Here is a 19,633-nt window from a genome sequence, read left to right on the forward strand (position 1 = left end):
ACAATTGAAAAATGAAATTTAAAAAACAATTCAATTCATAACAGCTTCAAAAAATATAAAATACTTAGTAATAAATTTAACAAAAGATGTACAGGATATCTGTGCTGAAAATAATTTAAAAAGTGCTGAGAGAAATTAAAGACTAAATAAATGAAGAATAATACCATGTTCCTGGATTATAATACTCAATATTATGAAGATGTCAATTCTTCCCAAAATTATCTAGAGATACAATGCAACTTTAATCATAATCTCACAAGGTTTTTTTTTTTCTTTTGTAGAAATTGACATGTTTCTTCTAAATTTTATATGAAAATACAAAGGATCTATAATAGGCAATCTTGAAAATGAAATAAAAAATTGAAGTACTTAGACAACTTGATTCAAGACTATTTTAAAGCTACAGTAATCATGACTGTGGTACTGGTATAAAAATCAATAAGTCAACCATTGAAATAGAATAGAGAACCTAAATTTAGATCCACACTTTTATGGTAGCCTTTTTTTTTTTTTTTTACAAAGGCACCAAAGCAATTATTTGGGGAGAATTTTCAATAATTGATGCTGCAATAATATGTTATCCATACAGAAAAAAAGAATCTAGATTTTTATATTAAAACCTATGCACAAAAAAATAATTCAAGGTGAATCATGAACCTACACATAAAAGTAAAAACTATAAAGTTCTTAAAGGGAATACATAAGAGAGTATAATTTGGTCTGGCAGGTAGGGAGGAAAGGAAGCAGGGGAAGAGAAAGATTTCATACGTCACAAAAAACAATAATCATAAAAAGAAAAAAATGTTAAGTTAGGTCTCATCAAAATTTAAACCTTTTGCTCATCAGGTAGGGAGTAAATTTCACAAAACATTGTGATATATTCACAAAACATCTATCTGAAAAGAATTATTATCCAGGCTATATAAAGATCCCCTACAATTCAAAAATAAAAAGATCAACAACACAATAAAGCAAAATGGGCAAAAGATTTGAGCAGACACTTCACGAAAGGAGATACACAAATTGCCAAAAAACACATGAAAAAATAGTGTTCAATATAATTAGTCATCAGAATACAAATTAGAACCACAATAAGGCATCTCTATATGCATACACCAGAATGTCTAAAATAATAAAAAGTGACACCACCAAATGTTGGCAAGAATGTGAAGCAACTGGAATTCACATACATTGTTGGTGAGAGAGTGAAATGTCATGTCCACTGTAGAAAATGGTTTGGTAGTATTTTTTTAATTATTGAGGTAAAACACACATAAAATTAAGTTACCATTTTGACCATTTTTAAGTGTACAGGTCATTTGTATTAAATACATTCACATTGTTGGGCAACCATCACCACCATCTATCCTCATAACTCTTTTCATCTTATAATACTGAAACTCTATACCTATTAAAATATAACTCCCCATTCTCTCTTACTCTCAGCCCCTGGCAACCACCATTACACTTTCTGTAATTTTTGACTTGTTTAAGTACCTCATGTAAGTGGAATCAAACAGTATTTGTCTTTTTAAGACTGGCTTATTTCATTTAGCATAAAGTCCTCAAGGTTCATCCATGTTGTAGCATATCTCAGAATTTCCTTCCTTTTTGAAGCTGAATACTATTCCATTTTATGTATATACCACATTTTGCTCATCCATTCATCTGTTGATGGACACTTGGGTTTCTTCCACATTTTAGCTATTGTGAATAGTGATGCTATGAACATGAGTGTACAAATATCTCATTGAGACCCTGATTTCTCTTCTTTTGGGTATATATTCAGAAGTGCAATTGCCAGATCATATGGTATTTCTATTTTTAATCTTTTGAGGAACTGCCATACTGTTTTCCACAGCAGCTGCATCATTTTACATTCCCACCAACAGTGCACAGAAGTTCCAGTTTCTCCACATCCTCGCCAACTCTTGTTGTTTTCTGATTTTTGATAGTAGCCATCCTAATGGGTGTGAGGAGTTTTCTCACTGAAGTTTTGATTTGCATTTTCCTAATGATTAGTGATGTTGAGCATTTTTTCATGTGCTTATTGGTCATTCATTTATCTTCTTTGGAGGAATATCTATTTAAATCCTTCTCCATTTTTGAATTGGGTTGTTTGGTATTTATATCATTGAGTTTTTGAAAATTCTCTATATATTCTCGATATTAACACTTTATCGGATATATAATGTACAAATATTGTCTGCCTTTCTGTGGGTTGCTTTTTTACTGTGGATAGTGTCCTAGGATGCACAAGTTTTTTAAAATTTTCATGAAGTCTAATTTGTCTACTTTTTTCTTTTGTTACCTGTGTTTTTTATGTTATATCCAAGAAGTCATTGCCAAATACAATGTTGTGAAGCTTTTGTCCTATGTTTCTAAGAGTTTTATTGTTTTAGGTCATACATTTAGGTCCTTTATTATTTGGTGTTAATTTTTGTATATGGTGTTAGATAGGGTCCAACATCATTCTTTGGCATGTGGATATCCAGTTTTCACAGCACTATTTTTTGAAAATGCTATCCTTTTCAAAAGGTCTTGGAAACCTTATTAAAAGTCTTTTGACCATATATGAGTTTCTTTCTGGACTCTCTATTTTATTCCATTGGTCTATATATCTATCTTTATGCCAAAACCATCACACTGTTTTGATTAATGTAGCTTTATAGTAAATTTTGAAATCAAGAAGTGTGTATCCTCCAGTTTTGTTCTTTTTCAAGATTGTTTTGGCTATTCAGGCTCCCTTGAGATTCCATATGAATTTTAGAATGGATTTTTTTAAATTCCTGCAAAAAGAACTTCATGGGGATTTTGACAGTGATTGCATTCTATGTGTAGATCATGTTGGGTAGTACTGACATTTTAACAATAATAAGTATTCCAATCCATAAACATGGTATATGTTCCCATTTATTTATGTCATAATTTCTTTCAGCAATGTTTTATAGTTTTCATTGTACAAGTCTTTCACCTCTTTGGTTAATTCCTAAGGAGTTTATTCTTTTTGATGCTATTGGTATGTGAAATTGTTTTTGTAATTTCCTTTTCAAATTATTCATTGTGTATAGAGATGAAACTGATTTTTTTCTTTAAATATTGCTGAATGTTATTTGCAAATATTTTATTAAGCATTTTTGTATTAACATTTATGAGAGTTAACGGTTTGTAGTATTCTGTACTATTAGTGTTCTAATACATTTGACTAGTTTTAGTATCAGGGTAATTATACCTTCATCAAATAAGTTGGGAATAATTTTAAAAAAATCTATTTTCTGAAAAAAAGTTGGTTAAGATTCCAAACATTTTTTTGAGATGAAACTGATTCTTGTGTGTTGACTTAGTATTCTACTACTTTGCTGAATTCATTTATTAGTTCTAACTACTTTTTGTGGAGTCCTTAGGATTTTCAATACCATCATACCATCTGCAAACAAATAATTTTACTTCTTCCTTTCCAATCTGGATGCTTTTTATTTCTTTTCCTTGCCTAATTGCTCAGGATAGAACTTCCACTATGTTGGAATACAAGTAGTTAAAGTGGGCATCCTCACCTTCTTCCTGATCTTAGAGGAAAAGCTTTCAGTCTTTCACCATTGTATATGATGTTTGTTGTGGATTTTTCACACATGGCTTTTATTGGGTGGGCCAAAAATTGCCTTCGGTTTTTTAAGTAAAAATAAAAGACACATTTTTCATTTTCACCAAGAATTTTATTGAACAACATATTCACCCTTTTGTTCCACTACCTTCTGCCATTTTTCAGGCAACTTCATAATTCTATCTTCCCAAAACTTTTATCTTTTTGAGCAAAGAACTGTTCCAGGTGCCTTTTACAGTCTTCCAGGGAATTAAAATTTTTTCCATTAAGAAAATTTTGTAAAGACCTAAATAAATGGAAATCCTAAGGTGCAATGTCTGGTGAATATGGAGGGTGAATCAGAACTTCCCAGACAAGCTGTAACAGCTTTTGCCTGGTCATCAAAGAAACATGCGGTCTTGTGTTATCCTGATGGAAGATTATGTGTTTTCTGTTGACAAAGCCTGCATGCTTTTCGTCGAGTGCCACTTTCAGTTGGTCTAATTGAGAGCAATACTTGTTGGAATTAATAATTTGGTTTTCGGAAGGTGCTCATAATAGAGGACCCCCTTCCAATCCCACCATATACACAACATCACCTTTTTTGGATGAAGACCAGACTTTGGTGTGGTTGGTGGTGGTTCATTTCGCTTGCCCCACGATCTCTTCCATTCCACATTGTTGTACACTATCCACTTTTCATCTCCCGTCACAATTTGTTTTAAAAACGCAACGTTTTCCTTTCGTTTCAGTAGAGAACCGCAGGCGAAAATATGGTCAAGAAGGTTTTTTTCGCTTAACGTGAAACACAAACATCAAAGTGATTCACATAACCAAGATGGTGCAAATGATTTTCAACACTTGATTTGGATATTTTGAGTATGTCGGCTATCTCCCACGTGGTATAAAGCTGACTGTTCTCAATTAATGTCTCAATTTGATTGCTATCAACTTCAAGGGGTCTACCCAACCCTGGAGCATCGTCCAGTGAGAAATCTCCAGCACGAAATTTCACAAACCACTTTTGACATGTCTGATCAGTCACAGCACCTTCTCCATACACTGCACAAATCTTTTTGTATGTTTCAGTTGCATTTTTACCTTTCTTGAAATAATAAAGCATAATATGTCGAAAATGTTGCTTTTTTTCTTCCACCTTCAATATTAAAATGGCTACACAAAAATTCACCAATATTTATGTCTTTTTTTAAATGCACACTGATATGATAGCTGTCACACACAATCTAACAAATTGTTTTGAATGAAGCTAAAGAGCAGTAAGTGCTACTGGAGCCATCTTATGGGGAAAAAAAGGAACGAAACTTTTGGCCCACCCAATGTTATGTTGAGGTAGTTTCCTTCTATTCCTGTTTTGTTGAGTGTTTTTATCATGAAAAGGTGTTGAATTTTCTCAAATGTTTTTGCTGCATAAATTGAGATGATTGTGTGGGTTGTTTTTCATTTTCCCCCTTCATTTTGTTGATGTGGTGTATTACATTGATTGATTTTTGTAGGTTGTACCACCCTTGCATTCCAGGAATAAATCCCAGTTGCTCATGGTGTATAATCCTTTTAAATATGCTGCTGAATTCTGTTTGCTAGTAATTTGCTGAAGATTTTTGCATCGATGTTTATAAGGTATATTGGCCTTTAGTTTTCTTTTCTTGTAGTATCTTTTTCTATTTTTGGTGTCAGGGTTATGCTTATCTGACAGAATGAGTTAGGAAGTGTCCCCTCCTCTTCAATTTTTTGCAAACATTTGAGAGGGATTGGTATTAATTATTTTTTAAATGTTTGGTAGAATTTACCAGTGAAGCCGTCAGGACCAGGACTTTTCTTTATTGGGAGATTTTTGATTACTGACTCAATCCCCTTACTACCTACATGTCTATTCAGATTTTCTATTTCACTGTGATTTAATCATTTCATCTAGGCTATCCAGTTTTTTTTGCATACATTCATAGTACTCTCTTATACTCTTTTTTATTTCTGTAGAATCAGCAGTGATACCTCCACTTTCATTTCTGATTTTAGTAACTTGAGTCATCTTTTACTTAGCCCATCTAGCTAAAGGCTTGTTCATTTTGCTGATCTTTTCAAAGTACCAACTTTTGGTATCATTGATTTCTATTCTCTATTTTGTTTATCTCTGCTCTAATCTTTATTACTTCTATTCTTTTGTTAACTTTGGGTTTAACTTTTGGATTTAATAAAATAACCATTTATTAAAGGTAATAATTAATATTTTTTCAGGTTACCATGTACCAAGCTTTATGCTAACTACTTTACATATATTATTTAATGGAATATAACAACACTATAAGTACCATTTTACCTGCATTTTACAAAGGAAACTGAGGCTTAGATCAAGCGATTTCCCCAAAGTCACACAGCTGATAAATGTCAGAAGCCAAATGATCGCAAGAATCTCTGATTTCCAAGTCCACGGCCGTCACCTTGGGTGACTCTAGACAGAGACATCTCGCCTGAAGAGCCTTGGGGAGGACAAAGGGGGCCGTGGCTGATATCCATCCTGGTTCTGAGGCCTCATATCATCTGGTAGCAGCAAAATGTGACTCAAATTGTACGACTAATTCAGACTTTGATTGCAAGAGGTGAAATAAATTAAATGAGACATTAAAGAGGCAGGAAATCTGCACATCAGAGAATGGGCAAGACTATGGACAGAGGTAATCAATAAACACTGCTCCAATCAATCAATGAATGCACATGACTTGCAGTGGACTTTTAGGTATGGGGCACAGCCATGTAGCTATTAAACTTGGTTTTTAAAATCTTCCTTTTCAAGAATAAATTATACATTGAACATGTATCAGAATCAGAAAAAAATCTAATTTTAATTCCCCTTATCCTATAGTTAGTCTTGGTTAACTGTCCCATAGTTAGTCTCTGTTAAAAAAAAAAAATCTAATGTGAATTTGATCTAAGAGAAACCACCAGGACACAATATTATATAGAACTCCAGGAAATAGAAATTGGACTGTACATTAACTTTGCCTCCATTATAATATAGTGTTTACAGGCAGGAGGCAATGTTATAGAAAGGATTAGATATTCCATGAAAATCAACTCTTAAATTTCTTTGAACCCTAAGTTTCTTTTAACCCTTCTTTGTTACAAGTTTCTTCTTGGTAAATAACTTACAACCTTCAGATGTTAAAATGGTCATGCTTTGAAATACAAAACTGCTAAATTTACCAAGATTTTTCCCTCCCCAAGTCAGAGTTTAACTGAACATGAAACAGTAATTGGTTAACTCTACATGGTTCCAAGTCTGATATGACTTAATTAGCCAAGAGAGGAAAGCACACCTAAATCAAATGCTTTACAAAGAAAGTATCCCATGGTTGGCTACAGATGACACTCCTCTCATCACATCATGATGAGGCCTACATCCCCTCCACTTGTATCTGAGCAGACCTTGTCATTGTTTGACCAAGAAAATATTACAGAAGTGATGCCATGACAGTTTCTGGGCCCAGGCCTTAAAGTATTGGCAGTGTCCACTTCCTGTCTCTTAAAACACTCATTCCTAGTTGTCATGCTGTGAGGAAGCCCAAGAAGGCATCCCCATAAGGAGGCCCATGTCAAGAAGAACCGAGGCCTCTGGCTGAACCCCAAGCCAACAGCCAGCACCAACTTGCTAACAACCATATGAGTGAGCCATGTTGGAAATGAATTCTCCTATCCCACTTGATAAACCCAAGTTGATACTTGAATAGCAGAAACAAGACATTATTGCCAACTCCTGCCCACACCATACATTTGTGAACAAATGTTTTGTCACCAAGTTTTGGGGGTAGTTTGTTATCCAGCAATAGACATTGGACCGCTCCCTAATCACAAACTGATTTTCTCAAGTTGAAAGCCTGAACATACCAACCCCACTGCCTCGCAGCTACATTGATCAAATCTACCATTAGTATGGTTCAAAAAGGCCATGGACGTCAGAAACAGACAAACAAACAAATACACACAGCCAGGCACCTGAAAACTCTTCACTGCTTCTTTATTAGGATGCACCCACAGTACAGAACCTCTCACACACCTGTGAAAGGGGAAGGTTACATTTCCCTTTGGGAGCACCTTCATTTTTGTTTCTGTTACCACTTTGAAGAAAGTAAATCATTTTCAAAGAAAGACATTTTAAAACTCCAAATGTTTTAAGACTCGGCTTGCATTTTGTTGTGTTTGAAAAGGAAGTAGCACATTTTAGCCAGCGCTGGAAGATTGCTTTGTGGCATTTTAACTTTAATGTGGATCAGAAGTCTTCACTGTCTGGTTGACCCAGTCTATAATTTTCATATGCAACTTCTCATAGCAAAAATGTTTCATTTTTACCTCTACCCACAAACAGATGCTGTTTAAAAAAACACACACACAACTAAATTTAAAACCAATCATGAACCACAGCATTTCTAACAGGGAAAATGAACTTTTGCTGCCCTCTCCTGCTAAAACAATGAAATACTAAAATACCAAAAGATTTATGAAGCTAAAGCGAAATCCTCAAACCAAAAGCAATGGACATGTCATTCTCATTATACCTCAATCAAAAATCAGACAACAACCAGAAAATGTATTGGTAATATTTATATTTGAAAGTTCCCCACTGATACATGAGGTCTGGATTACAACTTATATACAATAAGTGATTTCCAAAAAAGTAAAGAAAGAGAAGGGAAGGAAGGAAGGAAGGAAAGGAGGGAGGGAGGGAAGGAAGGAGGGAGGGAGGGAGGGTAGAAAAGGAAACCTATATTCATAGACATCATAATATGGGATGTTTATTTCCAAGAGAGATACTACTGCTGCTATCGTGCACAAGAAGCAGCACAAATTAACACTAGATTAAAATTTGCTCAACTTTCTCTCAAGATGCACAATCCTTTTAGAGTTTCAAAATTAAATACTGAGAAATATAAAATGCATTGCCAATATAGCTACTACAAAAATCCTTTGTGGCTCATTCCTTAACTCCACTCAGAGAAGCAGCTGAGCCAGAATATAAAAATAAAAATATTGATGTGCAAATAAAATATCACTGATCATGTCTGGTGCCACCTTTTTGCTATAGGTGACTGTCACTTTGTTATAACATTGGTAATAGCATCAAAAGAGAGAATCTCTTCATTTCTTGGGCCAGGTCAGTGCATCCAATTAAAGGGAAGAAAAAACAAAACAGAAGAAACAAAACAAAACAAAACAAAACAAACAAAACAAAAACCTCTGAACATTTAAAAATGCCAATAACATCCATACATCTTCCCTTTCCCACCCCCCGATCCCCACAAAAAAATAAAAAAGCTTTTAAAGCTCTAAATATACTTTTTTTTTTCTTTCCATAGTGTGATTGAGCCTAGGGCTATACATTTAAGTATAGCAGGTGCAATTATAAGCAATTCCTAGCTCTGCACCCTGGACTGTCCCACGCATAGAAGGAGGTACAAAATAAATTAAACCCTTCCATTTAGGCAAGCGAGCCCAAGACGAAGGAGCGTAACCCTGCTTGTGAGTATCCAGAGGCATTGAGGGTATTATCTATGTCTTACTTTTTTTATTTTTTATTTTATAAAAAACAGATGTCAGGGAGAGCAAAATATAATAAAATTTAAAAGGACGAAAACACTGAAGGAAAACAACTGGAGACACCTGCACAATGAGAAAAGGAATGCATGCTTGATTCAAAGTAGGAGATGGGTCAATTCACTCACATGGTTGTTCTAGGCCCACAGCCTAAGGCCTCAGCATCCTTCTAAACCACAGGGTTCTGTTTTTGTTTTTTGTTTTTTCTTCCAAAGACACGCTTAATCCTACCCCTGAAACCAATATGGTAGGGATAAGGTTGGAGCGATCATCACTCACTAACTACAATATTTGCTATTTAAAAAATATATTTATATATAGTTCTGGAAATTAGGAAGCAAACAAAATATAACACAAAGATGCATTTGTCACAATTAACTCAAGTTGCAGCAACAGCAGAAATGTGGGAAAGGACAAAGAGAGGGCTGCTGCAAATGCAGCAAGTACGTCCTTAAATATGTCACATAGTGCAACAGTCAGATTACCTCAGTTACTGTGCATCACTGGACACAACATGACAAATGCCACATTGTCACTTTCAGTTAAAAAAGAAAAGACAGTGTTTCTTCTCAGAAGTTGCTCTATGAATTTTAGACATATATCTATAATAACTTCTTTAAATACGTCTAAAATTTGGCTTTATTCTTCTCAGTTTGGAATGATCAACATATGAAATTGACATCAAGGGTATCGGTGTAGCTCTCACCTTAACTCTGAGGACAGGGTGAGGTGCAAAAAAGGATCCTGGTCTTTCTCATTTCAAATGACTGCATTTCATTCTAATGGGCAGAGATATTTCATAAACCTGTGATTGTAATGTCCTCAATCTAAAAAGATGAATTAATGGCAAACAAAAGTTTATATTGTCAAAATTAAATGTAAAGCAGAGTTAAAACTAACAGGCTAAAATCAAAGGGCTAAAGGAGATGATTTGTTACAAATTTATTTTTATCTTTAGCATTTGAACTTGCACCTTTGCTCCAGTACTTTTAAAGTAAGTTGTTTTCATCTTTGGCAGCCTCTGCCAGCTTTACATTGAATTCCCATTAATGTTCTATAAAAAAAAAAAAAAAAATCTATTAATTCCATTAAACCATGTTGTGTTTGGTATTGCATATGACTCTTTTACTGCTGTTTCTTTTTCAGAATTAACAATGCCAAATTCTGTTTTTGTTTTACAAAGTTATTGAGATGACAATATCCATAATCAGCTGACTTTTACGCACAAACTGTGACCTGATAATCCTGAAACACTTAATAGGGGAGAAAGGTCAGTGGCTTCTTTTTTTTCCTTTTTTCTTGTAAAGAATAAAGCTGCATATTCTACCTTATATTTTAAATGGAAGGAAGAAAATATACAAGCCCATATTGATACCATATTTCTATTAAGAGCAACAACAGTTCATATGTTCCTGTTTGCTACTATCACAATTCAACACAGGAACGCAGAATCAGCTCTATACCACGAATACTGCTGGAAGGGATTGTTTAGGATTATCAACTCACTGATGCCAAGTCCATAACAAGCAAAAGCATCCTGGAAATAAATCCCAAAACACATATCTTTCAGTACACAATAATGCAACTGCTTTAGGTAAGTACATAATGTACACAAGTTTTATCAGCATTTTAACTCCCCAAGATGTAAGCTTCCTCTTTTAAATACAAAGCAGAGAGCCAATAAGATAGATCTATAATACAGCCTTAGATTTTGTTTTTTGTTTTTCTTAAACAATTTGGTCACAATGCACCTTTGATATAAAAGCATTTTTAAACTTTATTATTAATACTCAGGACATTAGGAATTTCCAGATTTTTTCAGTAGCATTTGTAGAACCACTTTTGGTAACAAATACAGTAGTTAGGAATACGCATTCAATTCAGAATGCATAATAATGTTTATCCTGAATCCTTTCTGGCTAAAAACAGGGCTGGCGCTGTGATGGGATATAGAATGAGAATCTACAAAAACCACTGTAATACGTTTGTTTTTTTCCCAGAGGCTTCATCCTCTTTTGCTGGAATACTTTATAAATACATATTAAAAAGTAAGGCAACAACTCCAAACAGTCCAAGCTGTTTGCTCAACTCTATTCCCAATTAGATTCGCGATCCTGGTGATCAATTTCATGGTTGTACTGTTTAGTGTTTGTCTTTCTTATTTCAAAATGGTCCAAAAGGATGTCTTCTGACATTTCTAAAACATCTCTGGCTTGTGTGTTCAATGACGTACATAATGAATACTGGTCAGGTACTGAACCCTATGATGTCCCAGTGCCTGTTTTCAAAGGATTCAAGACATTGATTTGGAGTCACCATAAACTGATGCGTGAATCCAAAATTCCCTTCCCTACTATGTTTATCACCTGCTCTCTTTTACTCCTAATTTTAAAACTAAAGGAGTACCAGGACTACCTGCTTACTGGAAAGATGTTCACTCCAGTGAACAAAACTTCTATCAGGGACCTTAATAATTCACGGCCCCATTCCACGTGGACATTCAACTCATGAAGATGTGCAAAAGGAAAAGATGTCAAATTACAGTCAAGATACCCAGAGGAGGATGTTATACAAACTTATAAGGAAATGACAGTCTTTTTGTCCCCTTCCTTTACTATAAATACACTTAATAGCTTAGCAGAAAGACAAGCTAAATTTAAGATTGTTCACATTTGAAAATTGTTTCATACTCTCTGCTAGTGATAAATAAGGAACTCCCAATAATGGAATTTTAATATACAAATTTCATTGACAGATCTTCGAAGACTGCTTTTTTTTTTTTTTTTTAAAGAGGGTTAGAACAATGATTATGTTTGCCAAGTTCTGAGAAGTCCATCTACTGTCCAAACTTTGGACTGAAGTCCTTATTTTTTTTTCCTTTACTTAGAGACAGGTATATACAGTGCTGTTGTAATAATGAAACAAATGTGAAATCTACTGTAAAGTTGCACAATACAGAAAACTGCTGCTCCATCTTCTACTACATAAATGTGTGACTCCACAGGTTAGTAAGGTTGTTGTCATTATTTTTGTTAAGTTGGAATTATCCCATCACGTCTAAGACCTCTCTTTAACTCCAGATCCTCCAGTTTTTTCCACAATTCTTCACGCTCCTTTTCTTTCTTTTTCTCACTGGGGAAAAAATAGAATACAAGGTAAACAACTGAGAAAGTGTAAAGAGATTATCCAACAATAACTGCCCCTTTGACATACTTTTCCCCAGACTTTTTAAAAGGTCTCTGAAAAGTTTGGCATTTTTGGTTTTTCTCTCTCTTGCTTTTTAATGTTTCTTGACACTTATACAGACATAAAATAGAGTAGGAGATGACAAGAATATTTTAATATTTCACATTAATATCCCTTTATACTTAGCTTAATAAAGAAAATTAACTTCAAAATTACCAAGAAAGCAAAATGATGATCATTTTTATGTATCTGTTAGCCTAAAACCAATGGTACATTATTCATTTTTACTTTGGGTCTAGTTCAAATCTGATTTTCTTTTTGTCTCCAAATAGTTTCTCAAAAGGGTTGCTAGAGATGACACTGATACAAAGAATGTAGTAGGTCAAGAAAATATACTTCCTCTTTATTATTACTCATTTTTCTTACATTATGTATATGTAAACTCTTTAGCAGAATCTTGTTCTTACAAGTATTAAACCACAAAATCCACATTACTAACTTATTTTATACCTATATATATGGACATATTAAACATTCTTCTGTGATTTCAGTTTTAATTCTGGACAGAACTTTGTTGATATTATTGGGTATTAAATTTTTAATGTTCCAAGCCTTCAAATTTGGCTCAATATCAATTTGACTAATGACATCCAGACTTTTCAGATTTCACTGTTTGGTAAAATTTACCAAAAAACTAGATGTTCAAAATAGGGTAGGGACTCCCCTGGTGGCGCAGTGGTTAAGAATCCACCTGCCAATGCAGGGGACACAGGTTCGAGCCCTGGTCCGGGAAGATCCCACATGCCGTGGAGCAACTAAGCCTGAGCGCCACAACTACTGAGCCTGTGCTCTAGAGCCTGCGAGCCACAACTGCTGAAGCCCGTGTGCCCAGAGCCCGTGCTCTGCAACAAGAGAAATCACCGCAATGAGAAGCCTGGATGCCTCAACGAAGAGTAGCCCCCACTCACCGCAACTAGAGAAAGCCTGTACGCAGCAACGAAGACCCAACACAGCCAAAAATAAATAGATAGATAGATAGATAGATAGATAGATAGATAGGTAGATAGATAGATAGATAGATAGATAGGGTAAACAAATTTTATTTTGCCAAGGACATTTTTAGATTACCATATTTTTATAAAATAAAGAATGTTAACTTTAACATCAATGAAGTAGTAAGTCCACAAACCAGGAATACATGGCTATACTATACATTAAATAATTTCATATTTATTAAAAATAATTCATTACACTGTCCCTAGTTTCTTCATGTTGTGATGAACCAGTAAACAGCAGACCCAGGTAACACTTGTGAATCCATAAATTCAGATAAATCCTGAAAACACGGGCTCTGCCACCCCAGGCATGGCAGATTATGGTCCTTGTGCAACTTCACTTGGTAAGAATTTAACTTCACTTAAGTAAGAATTTTGTACTTCACTACAGTACAATATGTACTCAGGGAAGGAAATCCACATAGGTTAAGTGAAATGTGTATATAATTCCATTGCCTCATATTTTTTATTGTCACCAATTTTTTTAAAGTTATATTGATATCTACAGCAACAGAAATTAATCTTCATCCCCCCCGCCAAAATGTCTCTAGAAATATCTAAGGAATTTTATAACCTCATTCCACTAGAGTATTGAGGGAACATTTAATTATATAATATGGTAATTAATATTATCATTTTATAATTATTATTTCGGTAATTTAAGCCTCGTTTACTACAACTAGTTCCAACCAGCTCAAATACAATCTGCACAATATGAATTTCAGTGAGTGTAATAGTTTTTCAAACAATTACCTATTTGGTAATTTTGATCCTGAAAATTTTTATTTATAGGGTAACAAGGGCAAGATTAGATAATTCTCCAACCATTATGGATACTAGATTCTTAACTGTAAAGCAAGCTGTTTGGTAAATTACCACTTTTGGTTTCTCAGTACAGTCTGGGGATAATATTAGGTCTAAATAAATGTTATCACAGAACACTGATTTAAAAGTAAATTCTACAGATCCTGCTGAGTTTCAATGCATATTGATCTTCCTATTTGGAGGAGGAAGAAGATGGTAAGCAAGGGCTTAGAGACCTTATCCAACTAAAAACCAGCTTAAACATATGTTAGGTTCTCACTGCCCTAATCTGCAGTTTAAATTAAGTGCTGACATGATTAAAACACTCATCTTGTTACTGAAGCATTTCACGAGCCTGTGATCAAGAGTTGCATGGCAATCATCGCAGTCTACCCTGTGGGGCTTTTCTTCCAGATGAACTTCTTGCTGAGTTATCATACATCTTTTACACTGACAACTTTATCTTCAAAAATCCTAAATATTTCTGAGATAGCTTCTGTCACCCCCATTCTTTCCCACTTTTCTCTCTCCCTGTAGGTGGCAATTTAAAACTCCACCAAGTTGTCATACTAGGGATAATGTCAAACTCTCTTCCAATTTCAATTTCACAGAGCACTAATGTTGGCATATGTATCAATATCTATCAGTGTTACTTACTCCACCCACCTGTTTTCAGATTTGTAATACTTAAAAAATTTTGATCTGAACTGAAACAGTCAGTTACTTCTTGCCTTCCGGAAGTGAAATCCTCCTTTCATTTCTTGTCTAACAATACCAAATAAATCTCTTTAGTCTCTTTTTCTCTTCCCACATCCATGGAAAAACCAGTATTTCCAACTATTCAGTACAACCTTTTATTGCTCACTTGACAAAATATTACCCTGGCTTTAAAAAAACCCTTCTGTCATTAAGAAAGTCCACTCACTATAAGTCGCTTTAATATACCAGATTATCAGAATCAGCTTCATAGTGTCTATTCCTGGTCCCCTTGGTTCATTCCTATCTTTTTCAAGAGTTTGGCCTATTTAGTTTAAATGATAAATGATCAGAAAACAGTTCTGAAATTCAACAGAAATGAATGAATTTAATTCAATCGATTTGAATATTTTAGAAATAAGGTCTTCAATCGTCTTAATGGAATTCTACAGATTTAATCCTTATTCAACTAGGACAATAAAAATGGGTTTTTACTTACCATAAAAGAAAGGATATTATGTACAATGCACTCCTTAATTGTATGTCACAGTATAAAAATGTGTCCTGTATCTCCTTTACTTAAATAACATTTTTTTAAAGATTTTAATTTAAGTTTGGAACATGGAGGGTTACTATAAATTTAATGATTTGCAGCAACTATAAATACTGTATAGTAAATTAAAAGTTCTTTAGGTATGGTACAACATATCCAATAACTGGTATTTATTTCAGTGTGGCATAAAAAACCTCAGTCTCTTCTCTCTACCATTAAACACTTGCCATATTCCATAATTAAGTCGCTTTTCTATACTGCATCCTGGTAATTAAAAAAAAAAATCACTGTTAAGGTCCTTTGTCCCTGCCACCAAACCTTTCCTTTCATTGCTCTTTTTATCTAAAATCCAAGTAACACATTAAAAATTGGGCAAAGATGCAAGGGAACCACAGAAAGTTTTGCTCAGGAGGTTCAGCCAGGTCTTGAGTATGAAAACTCTGGGATCCTTGCAGGTCCGTGGTTTTATGATATACACAAAGCTGACATTTTCTTCTGGATGAGAAAAGCCAACCCAGAGGCTCAACTACTAACAAGCTCTCCAGACTTTCCTCAATCTCTCCAAGTATATATATATTTTTTAAATAATATGCTGACATGAGTCATTCTTTTTTTTTTTTTTTTTTAATATTTCAGCTTACTTTTTTTTTTTTTAACTTTGGGTTTATTTTATTTATTTATTTATTTATTTATTTATGGCTGTGTTGGATCTTCATTTCTGTGCGAGGGCTTTCTCTAGTTGCGGCAAGTGGGGGCCACTCCTCATCGCGGTGCACGGGCCTCTCATTATCGCGGCCTCTCTTGTTGCGGAGCACAGGCTCCAGACGCGCAGGCTCAGTAATTGTGGCTCACGGGCCTAGCCGCTCCGCGGCATGTGGGATCCTCCCAGACCAGGGCCCGAACCCGCGTCCCCTGCACTGGCAGGCAGATTCTCAACCACTGCGCCACCAGGGAAGCCCCTCTCCAAGTATATTAAACCAGGGTCTGAATATCTGTGTGCCCCCAAAATTCATATGCTGAAATCCTAACCCACAGAGGTGACGGTATTAGCAGGTGGGGCTTTGGGGAAGTGATTAGGTCATGAGGGTGGAGCCCTCATGGATGGGATTAGTGCTCTTATAAAAGAGACCCCACAGAGATCCCTCGTCCCTTCCACCATGTGAAGACATAGTGAGACCAGCTATGAACCAGAAAGAGGTCCCTCATCCAACCATGCGGGCGCCATGCTCTTGGGCTTCTAGACTCCAGAACTGTAAGCAATACATTTTTGTTCTTTATGAGCTACCCATAAAATACCCATAATGTGGTCTTTTGTCATAGCAGCCCAAACGGACTAAGACAACATCTTTTGGAAAGTGAACACATTGAACAAGAAATAACAAAATTGAAGAATCATGTAAACGAACTCAAGGAAGGCCTACTAAACCAGAGCATTTACTATAAAGAGTTCAACTGGTTTCTGCTCCCCTTTGATCTTAAACATTTCAAGATTTGTATAATACACTTTACCTCCTTGTTCTTTTCACTGCTCTCTAAATCGTAAGGAGTTTGTTGGCTTCTAGTATAGAAAGTAAGTTCTGGGCCAAAGAGCTAAACAAAAACGGTGCCTCATCTCTCCTGCTGCTGGAGTGAAGTACAAATCAGCCCCACTCTAGTTCAGAATGGGAGCAACTCCAGATGGCAAACTACCTGATGGTCCCCTTAAGTGGACCTGAAATACCAGTTATGTGCCAGGCTCTTAACCCTGAGGCAGAAGAGAAACATTATGGAAGGGAAGAAGGAAAGCAGCCTTTTTCAAAATGACACTTTGTTACCCAGTGGCAGACTAATAAAGTCGCAGCTAATGAGCATGCAAAAATGAATATGGAAATAAATAAACTTTGCTGCTTAGGATTTCAGGTACAATTAGGCAACTTCAGCAAAGAGCAAAAAAAGAACTCAATAGTATTATGCATGGCTGACAAAAAAGCTTTAAAAAGTTACCGCTGACGATCTGACTTGTATGTGGCTGTCAGCTCATCAAACATGGTGCTGTTCATTTCCATAAACGCCTTCAACACATTGTACACTAACGCCACGATAGCCCTGGAAGCACAGAGAGGAGGGAACGTGTTGGTTAGTCCTACATAATGGGATGCTGAATGAAGAAAGCGGGTGTACAGCCTTTACCTGAATGAGCTCCTCACACTGCATAGTCTCCATCCCTTTTTAGTTGGAACAACTAGAAATGACCTACAATTCACTTCCACATCAAGAGAGCTACATTCTTTAGGTAAGATATCTTTCTGAGGGGTTGGCAGGATTAGAAAAACAAAATCTAATTTTGCCCTCTTAATTATGGGTACCCAGAATAGACTTGCCTGTGGGCACTTGTTAATTTCATTTAATAAAAAGGCAAGCATAAAAATAAAGCAGCTTCACCCTAAAAATGAGCACCTGTGGTAGGACCAACCTTCGAGACCTGAATTTGCATAGAATTTTATTTTTAAAGTGATAATATACATAATTCATCAAAATCAAAGGCTGTTCCCATGGTAACAAATTTTATATATCTATAATTCATATTCAAAGATGATACCAAGCCTCTGTAAGCTGGGCAGTTTACTACGAGTTATGTCTCTAGTTGGGATTTGCATCAGTCCATCCACTCCTTAGTCCCCTTGCTGACCCAATACACAGGCTGGTAAGGTAACTGACAAGCTGGTGATGGCTGCTACTAGCTGTGGAATACTAAACAGCTAAAGAGCCAAACAGTTGCCTATGCTTATCCAGTGGAAGAATAAGCTCTTGGCAATGTGAGGACTCTGCCATGACGGGCTTGGTATCCTCAGACTAGAGTCTAAATAACATTGCCCTTTGCAAAACTACACGATATTACTTCCCTTTAATGTGTTTCGAATACCACTGAAAAAGGCATTGGTAAAAGTTAGGCCATATAATAAACCCTGGGTTTGATGTTTCTCAAACATTCATAAGAAAGTGGACTTGCTGTGTTGCTTCTGCCCTGTGTCCATTAAAAGGGAAACTTATGGGGAACGACCTTCTCAAATAGGATGGGCAGTGATGGAGAAGAGCCAAATACAATCTACTGAGCAGTTACAGACACTTGCTAGAAGCACTCTCTAGGTTCTCCAGAGGCTATCTACATAATGAGATTTGTCTGCTAGCTCTTTATTTTTATAAGTTTTAGTCATAAAATTTGACAAATGTGAAAAGTAAGAAATATGGTATTTATAGCTGTACGTAAAACTTTTAGACAAACATACTACGAATATACTAAATAATCTCTAATTTTTAATGCCACATTAAATTTTCTTTCTATTCCACAGAGAAATATGTAAAGCTCTTCAAATACAGAATGCTTTAACTTCCATAAGACTAGATGATAAAATCCTCTTGGAACATTTTAAAATGTTTTTCCCCCTAGAGAACCCATATAGTGACCGAACTGGTTTTTAAGAAATGGATCTTGTTAAAATGCAAATCAGCTCAGAGCACTTCCCTTCTTACAACTCTTTAGTGTTTCCTTATCATCCACTTGGTGAAGACTCACGTGGGCACCACTCCACTTTCTAACCCTATCTTCCAGCAACCTCCCCAAAAGCCCTTGTGCTTCCGCCCTCCCAAATTCACAGGTCTCAGAACATGACAGGTGCTTCTTACTGTTTTGTGCCTTTTTTCTGTGATGGGTAGACCCACTATCTGAATGGACTTCTCCATCCCATCCACCTGCCAAATTCTTTTAAGATTCAGTCTGAGCATCATCACCCTATCAATATCCACAAACTTCTCCTCTTGACCCAGAGCATCCCCAAAATACCTCCGCTACATTCACAGACAGGTCAAGAAGCCCTCAAGTAAACAGATATCTGAATATAACAGCACTTAAAACACTGTTTTATAAAATATCTGTTTATTTGTGGGTCTCCCCAACCAGTCAGTGAATGTCTAAAATGTAGGGATTTTATCTTTTCACATATCTATCTTCAGCATCAAGCACAACATCTGACACATAGCATACATACAAGACATTTTACTAAGCAAAAGAGAAGGAGGGGGGAAGAGAGGCCAAAGGAGGGGGAGAGAGAGAAAGAGGGAAGGACGGATGGAGGGAGGGGGGAGGGAAGAAGGAAGGAAGCAAGGAAGGAAGGAAGG

The 19,633-nt window shown here is 35.7% G+C and overlaps 1 protein-coding gene across 4 annotated transcripts in view; it reads right to left on the reverse strand.

Annotated features, from left to right (window-relative positions):
- Nucleotides 1-10,111: 10,111 nt before the first annotated feature.
- Nucleotides 10,112-19,633, reverse strand: part of PPP2R5E (protein phosphatase 2 regulatory subunit B'epsilon) — a 149,165-nt gene continuing 139,643 nt past the window's right edge. For 3 of the 4 annotated variants that reach the window (XM_007192968.3, XM_007192969.3, XM_007192967.3), the window contains 2 exons: nucleotides 17,462-17,563; nucleotides 10,112-12,316 (listed from right to left, as the gene is read on the reverse strand). In XM_007192968.3, coding sequence (XP_007193030.2) covers nucleotides 12,217-12,316; nucleotides 17,462-17,563 — 202 coding nt within the window. In that variant the 3' untranslated portion in view covers nucleotides 10,112-12,216. The remainder of the gene's footprint in view (nucleotides 12,317-17,461; nucleotides 17,564-19,633) is intronic. The other variant, XM_057543125.1, reaches the window with a different exon arrangement.

Source organism: Balaenoptera acutorostrata, chromosome 3 (assembly GCF_949987535.1).
Source record: "Balaenoptera acutorostrata chromosome 3, mBalAcu1.1, whole genome shotgun sequence".
Classification (NCBI taxonomy): Eukaryota; Metazoa; Chordata; class Mammalia; order Artiodactyla; family Balaenopteridae; genus Balaenoptera; species Balaenoptera acutorostrata.